The sequence below is a fragment of the Crocodylus porosus genome, unplaced genomic scaffold (assembly GCF_001723895.1).
Source record: "Crocodylus porosus isolate Cpor-Errol unplaced genomic scaffold, CroPor_comp1, whole genome shotgun sequence".
NCBI classification, from domain to species: Eukaryota; Metazoa; Chordata; order Crocodylia; family Crocodylidae; genus Crocodylus; species Crocodylus porosus.
In genome coordinates, this window is record NW_017728943.1 from 118,642,433 (window position 1) to 118,649,957 (window position 7,525).

The 7,525-nt window shown below is 45.4% G+C and overlaps 1 protein-coding gene across 1 annotated transcript in view; it reads left to right on the forward strand.

The window, feature by feature from the left end:
• SYNE1 (spectrin repeat containing nuclear envelope protein 1) overlaps nt 1-7,525 on the forward strand; it is a 514,523-nt gene that overhangs the window by 446,751 nt on the left and 60,247 nt on the right. The window contains exons 122-124 of the mRNA XM_019550064.1: nt 1,537-1,631; nt 5,111-5,345; nt 6,152-6,346. Coding sequence (XP_019405609.1) covers nt 1,537-1,631; nt 5,111-5,345; nt 6,152-6,346 — 525 coding nt within the window. The remainder of the gene's footprint in view (nt 1-1,536; nt 1,632-5,110; nt 5,346-6,151; nt 6,347-7,525) is intronic.

Genomic DNA, 7,525 nt, shown 5'->3' on the forward strand with positions numbered 1-7,525 from the left:
AGAGTAAATTGGATGCTTATCTTGCTGGGATCCTATGACCCCAGCTGACTTCCTGCCCTTTGGGCAGGGGGCTGGACTCGTTGATCTCCCGAGGTCCCTTCCAGCCCTAACGCCTATGAAATCTATGAAATGCAAGCATCTATATTGGACACCTCTTTTGGTAGGACAGTCCTATTACCAGTTCCTCTATAGGCCTCCAAGCACTAACCATCTAACTCATGTACTGCTTCATAATCTCCCATAATAGAATTCACATGGGTACAAATGTTCGAAGACAAAAGAGAAAAGTTAGTTACCAGTTCGGTAATTGAAATGTTGCGTCACTGTGATCATTCTGACACTTTCACTCTGCTTTTCCTTTCTGCTTCAAATTCATCTGCTACAAAATGTTGGACCCTGTGGAAATAGAGGAGGTGGAATGATCATTGTTATTACCCCACTCTATATATCCTCTGTTTAATGCACAAGGATGGCTAAGCCACATGTGCAATTCACATGGGCAGTTCTGGCAAAATCTCTAGTCTCAAATTCATAGGGCGATAGCATACCCACAAGCACACAGGCACAGCACATCACAAAGTCATGTCATTACTTAAAAGGTAAGTAACCTTTCTTTTACAGGAATATTTCTTAATTTTAACTTTTTTTTAAATCTATAAATTGCACATTTATTCACAACAATCTCTTAAATCCCACTATTCCCATGGACCATCCCAGCCACTCTTTTCTACTCCTACCCTGTTAGGCTAAGACTGAACTGGTAGGAATTCTGTGATTGCATCAATTTATTCATGATCTTTCTGAAATTCACTGGCTTGCAGGGCTGTTTTTGCGCTAATCAGATGATTAAGTGAGAAACCCCTCTCTGCCTCAGATACCTACATAAGCTTTGTGAAACCCCAAGGAAATCACGTGGCATTATTTTTCTCTAGGCAAAAAGTGACTTAAGTACTTTTGAGTTAGCATCAGAAGCCCTAATTAGAAGCACTTCATTCATTTTTGGGAATAGGATTTAGCTCCCTGCATCACTTAGGCACTTTCAAAAGGTGATCCCTTGTCTCTTGTATTTGAGTTCTTTTGAAAAGTATATTAAGTAATCATATAGTGGTATAAATCCATCATAACTAGATTCACATAAGTGACATGATGGATTTGACATAAAGATACTACGTGCATCTAGCTTGTGTTTAAAATATGCTGTCAATTACATGCTTGTGCCAAAGAAGTCTAAATGTAGTTTCTGCTGAAACTTTTGGTTCTTATGGTATGGTCTGAAATGCGGGTTATAGATCCTGAAAATGAGTTTATGGTTTATACACACACACAGTCACAAGAATAATAAAAAAAATTAGCATGTTTACTCTTCCTCCCATTGAAGTTGATATCAACACTCTCATTGAATTTGTTTGCTGCAGGATTCAACGGTAAGGAGCTTAAATGAGAACTGAAAATTCATGTTATCAGTGTAGATAGGTAGAGATAAAGGCCCTGAAATGTAGGATCTTGTTTTTACTGTTGTGTCTCTGTTTCAAATAGCTGTTCCAGGCAGAGATGTTCAGTCGCCAGCAGATTTTACATTCAATCATTGCTGATGGGCAACGCCTCATAGAACAAGGACAAGTAGATGACAGGTAGACATCCCTGAACTTGTTTTTTCCTTTGGGGTGGCAGGGAGGGAGGTTGGTTTTGTTTGTTTTTGTTTTTTATATGTGTTAGTTTATTTTGAATGTAAACAAGGTAGAAGGAATACGGTGCCTACTCCTTAGAGATTGTCATAATTAGCTAGGCAAGCAGAGGTGAAGTGGAAATGGATGAAACTCTTAGCTTAGTGGTTTAGTTACAGATTGGCCTTGTCTTAATAATACCGCGTTTGTGTTAGAACAGGAATATAATAAGGCCCTTCTCCTTCAACCTTGACCTACCTCCAGAATGGGCCACTTACTGCAGGAGGCAGCAGCCAGCTATATCTGCTTTGAACGCTTGAGGTGCCTACACACATGCATCAAGGCTCCTCTGACACACTGTAATTAGAGTGTGTCAGAGCAGACTCGATTAATTAAGCATGGTAATTACTAGGGCTGTGTGAAGTTTCAGTAGCCGATTCAATTCAGAGGAGATTCAGCCTGATTCGGCGGCCAACTCTCCAAATCGAATTGGGAGACCCATTAAAAGGTCTGAATTGAATCAGAAGCCTCCAAATCAATTCAGAGAGATTCAGTGCCAATTTGGAGATTTGGCCATGGCCTAAACAGGTAGCAGTCCTCGACAATGCTGGAGACATCTGCCTCCAGCTGGTAAATCTGTTGTGGTGGGCAGAGTGAGGATGAAACGGGTTTGGTGGGAACAGATCAATGCCTCCACCACGATGGAGGAATTGGGGCAGGGGCTGGGACAAGCTACTCAGCTGGGACAGTGGGGCACAGGACTCCGGAAGAGGGGCTTCAGCCATTGCGTGCCATCATGCGCCACCGGTCCAGGAGGGCATGGGAATGGGCGTGTGCCCCCGGATCTGTGTGGGGCGGGCTGGGCTGGGTTGTGTTCCAGAAGGCTAGCCCCATCCACCCACTGCCAGGCTGCACTCCGCAGTGTGGATGGAGCCAGGGCTACACTCCAGGTGGCTAGCCCCAGCTGCAGCCTAAAGCGCAGCCCTGGCTCCGCCTGCCCCATAGAGCGCAGTGGAGCAGGGGCTACGAGTGAGCGGCAACCACCCTAAAATTCCCCGTGCCACCTGCCCCTCCCCAATCCAGGTGCATGCACCCACTGCTATGCCCTGCCACTGCTTGCCCAGTTGGGGCAAAGCCACAGCTTGTCTGGGAGGCGCAGTGTGGCTAGAGCGGCTTCCATCACTGCACGCTGCTTGTCTAAGGCAATGTAGTGGCACCATGCTGCACCTCCCCATCCCAGCTGGGTGAGTAGTGGGAAGGCATAGACTCCACTCCCAGCACCTTCTGCCTGGAGCAAGTTGTACCTGCATCGCACCCCCCCCACCCCAGCTGTGCAAGGGGCTGCAGGGCTCCCAGTGCTACTCAGGCCACATCTCGCATCCCCCCCCACCCCGGCTGGACAAGTAGCGGCAGGGCAGTGCCCCCACTCCCAGTGCCTTCCACCATCCATCCAGAGTACAGCTCAGCCAAGCCCACCTCGCGCAGATTCAGGGGCACACGCCCACTCCCATGCTCTCCTGGACTGGTGGCACGCAGTGGTGTACAGTGGCGGGAATGCTTGTCACCGAGTCCCACAACACCTTGCCCCGGCTGGGCAGCTTGTCCCAGTCCCTCACTGTGGGGGCGTTGATCTGTACCCCTTCCCCCATGTCCCTTCCCTCCCCACTCCACCCACCATAAGAGACTTACCGGCTGGAGGCAGCTGTGTCCAGCATGGTCGAGGACTGCTGCCTGTTTAGTCTATGGCCAAATCTCCGCATTGGAGCTGAATCTTTGGATCTGATTCGGCCAAACCGAACCGGGACAGTGATTCAAATTGCTGAATCAAATCACTGCCCCTCTGAATTGGCCGAATCTGAATCCAAATGCAATACTTGTTGCTTCACACAGGCCTAGTAATTACCGCACTCCAGCAGACTTCAGTGTCACGTGTATCAGCATCCCTGTTGCAGAGTGCGCCTGAGTGCAGAAAATAGCTTGGGAGAGACCCCTAGTGGCAAGAAGAGGGAGGCCCAGCTGCCAGTTACCAGGGCAGCCAGAGTAACAGGTGCTGGTTGCCAGGACAACTGCTGGGGAGTCAGGTGACAGGAAGGGGCAAGGCCTGGCCCATATAAGCCCAGGTGGGAGGCCACGAGGGCAGTTCCCCTCTGGCAGTCAAGGGAGGAGGAGCTTGGCCAGTGCAGACAAAGGAGAGAACCTTGACTGCGTGAGCAGCCCCTGGTTGCTGCTGTGAGTTGCAGTGCTTTCCCGGTAGGGATTGAAAGTTGTTTGGCCGGACAGTCTAGCTTTTTATGTTATAGCCCAGGGGCTTTGTGTTTTTGTGTTCGCTGTTTTAACTGGAGGACCAGGTGAGGCTATTAGGGGTTGGAGACCTCATAGGGGCTCCATGGTAGTGTGGGGACCCTGGTACCAGAGAGAGTGCAGCATTTTGGGGTGCGCTGACCCCAACCCTGGAGCAAGGGGGCAGTGCGAAGCCCCAAGGAGGGAAAGGAGAGGGCCAAGTCACAGCAGGGCCCAGGTTAAAACCACATCAGTACCATTTGCAAGGCTTGGGCTGTGATGTAGGGAAGGAAAAGGAGCCACAGATAGTGCCCCCTGGCACTGGGGTGCATAAAGTGGGCAGCCTCCTGCTAACTACATCAATAAATCAATTAAGATCAAGGCATGGCAGACAAGTAAGCAGGCAGTTGGCACATAACAGGAGTGCGAAGTCACCAATAGAAAAGCTCCAGTAGCGATACTCCTGTCACAGTCCCCATGCTGAAAAATGGTGGCAGGGGTACTTTAACTAAAGCTCATTTGCACCCCCTTCCCTCCTGCATCCCAAAGCATGTGTATAAACACCCATGGGGATAACTCCCTGCCAGGAAACCCTCCCTACTGGCTTTTACAGCACAAATGGATGGAGGAGAAACCAGCATCTGGTCCAGAGAGTTGATTTTAAATATTGATGATCAAACTAGTGGGGAAAAAACCCAAAATACACACCTTCATAGTACTGTATAAGGATTGCTGCGAAGTTTCCTATAGATAACATAACCCTAATGTAAATTGTACTACACATCAGAATTTTCTCTGAACTGTCATTAGTTCTCCCTCTTATTTCAAAGTCAGTATTAGGCATTTTCCATAGCTAGGTTTGTCTGAGAGAATACTGTGAGCTTGCACTGTGTGCACCAATAATTTTGACAAAATATTTTGATTTGAATTAAAACTTTTTTCATTGATACGAGAATTCTGTTTTTTCAGCTCTTGGGTTTTGGTTTGAAATGTGGGATTATAGAACCTAGTTGAAGGTTAACTGCCATGTGCTATAGCCATTCATTCCTTTATCCATGGGCTTCATTATCAGCTCTCAAGAAATGTATTTTTTCAGCTTTTCATCCACTGAAGAAATAAGTTAAAAATACAATTCTCACTTTGTATTTCTGTTTTTCTGTCAATAGGGATGAATTTAATGTGAAATTGACCCTGCTCAGTAACCAGTGGCAGGGAGTGATTCGCAGGGCACAACAGAGGAGGGGCATCATTGACAGTCAGATCCGTCAATGGCAGCGTTATAGGGAGATGTCAGAGAAACTGCGAAAATGGCTTGTGGAAGCGTCCTATCAGCCCGTGAGTGGGCTGGGCAGTGTTCCTATCCCACTGCAGCAAGCCAGGATGCTGCTGGATGAAGTACAGGTAGGTCCAGGTTGTTTTGGGTGGTGAAAGGGGTGGGAACCGTTCCTTTTCTTTTATTTAATTGTTTTAATTGAAAGAAGTTTTGTTCATTTTTAAAGCGTGTTTGATACAGAATAACAGTAGTCAAAAATCAGTGGAATCCACTTGCAGAAATACTGTACGTGGCTGTTTTTTCACAAAAGAACATATCCTGTGTAACACTTCTCAAAGAGAGAGAAACCTGGACTTCTAGTCTTTAAAAAATACCTTGAGTAAATGAATGACAAAATATGCACAGGACACCTGATTGGGCCTGTTCCTTCCAGTTATTTTTAAAATGTGTTCACTATCTCTCACTAGCATTTGTAGTCCTATATGGTTGCTATTTAACTAATAAATGGTTATTCTTAAGTAAATGCTCCAGGCAAAATAATGTTAGGAAGACCTTGAACTCTCATGTTGCCTTCCTTCCTGCCAAGTCAGAGAAATCTATTTACCTCCTTAGAGTATGCACATATCAAAGATGAGAAATAAAGGGTTGAGGCATTTGTGTAGGAGGCAGTAAAGAAAAGGCTTTGTCCTAAAGAGGTCATGAGCAACATGGGTAGAAAAGTCCGTTTTCTTAGTTCTCACCAAGGAAGAACTCTCTGACTAGTAATTACTGAAGGACTTGTAATAAGGGTAGCTTCAAGCTTTTGGGGTGGTAGCCCATAGTGCATAGCCTAAGTTGTCTCTTGGAACATTTTATCAGTTCTTGATATAGGGTCACTTATACACAATCATTTACTGGGAAGAAGATGCTAACGAAAAGCAATTGTTCTTTACAGCTTAAAGAGAAAGTCCTTCTGCGACAACAAGGAAGCTACATTCTAACTGTGGAAGCTGGAAAGCAGCTCCTGCTCTGTGCTGACAGTGGAGCAGAAGCTACTCTGCAGACAGAACTCTCAGAAATTCAGGAGCGCTGGACATTAGCCAGCACCCGTCTTGAGGAACAGAAGAAACAGCTCACCTTCCTCCTGAAAGTAAGGTTGTGTGATGAATGAGCAGGCACAGAACCATACACAGTAACTGTTACACCATGGGGAGGTAGTATGCTGTGCGAGAATGAGCATAGTTCTTGGCATTAGAAATGCCTCCAAACTAAATTTTGAAGTGTGATTTACACCTATATGTAATAGAAGATTTCACCACACTGCCTCATTTTGCTTCGATTTTCCCAAACATGAAGTACAATCCATCTGCAGTGGAGTGCACCTGCAAAAAATACTGTACATGGTTGTTTTGCCCAATATAACATTGCTTTTGAGATCCTCCTCAATAAGGGGGAAACCTGTGGTTGTAGATTTTAAAAAAATCCTTTGAGGAGGTATGTGACAGAATATCCAAAGTACATTTGATTAGGTATAATTTAAGTGACTTCTGTGAATATTTGCAATAAGTATAAGAGGCACGGTCTTTACATGTGCTAAGTATGTCTATTAACATTTTTATTTTATGTTGTAGAAAATATAAGCATTTAATTTTACCACATAAAGTTCAGTCATTCATCATGTGGAGATTTGTACAAATATCATGGGTCTTTTTTTTTACCTGTAATACTAATATTCTGTCTGTCTTAGCTAAAAATGAATCTGATTTTTTTTTTTTACCTCCATTACTTTGACTCATTGAATAGGAGTGATTTCTGGATTTTTGGATAAGAGATTTTTAAAGTGTGTGTTAATTTAAGCAGTACTTAAAATAGATGCTAAATTCTGTGTAAGATGGCCACAGTGGGTGCGTCTACATGTGCACTTTAATGTGCAGTAGCCTAATTTTACTGTGCATTAAAGCATTATGTAAAAAAACATATTTAACAATTTCTTTGCCTCCATCTTCCTAAGCAGGGACCGGAACAGCCACCTCCCTGCTGGGCTCCCCTCAGGCCCCAGGGGAGGCACACCTGGGCCAAGGGTTAGTGAGGAACTAGTTAAGGAGCTTCTAGAGGAACTGGACGTGTTCAAGTCAGCCGGTCCAGACAATCTCCACCCTAGAGTACTAAAAAAATTGGCGGAGGTCATTGCAGGACTCCTGGCGCAGCTTTACGAGCACTCATGGTGCTCTGGTGCGGTGCCAGAGGACTGGAAGAGGGCCAACATGGTTCCCATCTTCAAAAAGGGGAAGAAGGAGGACCCGGGAAACTATAGGCCAGTTAGTCTTAC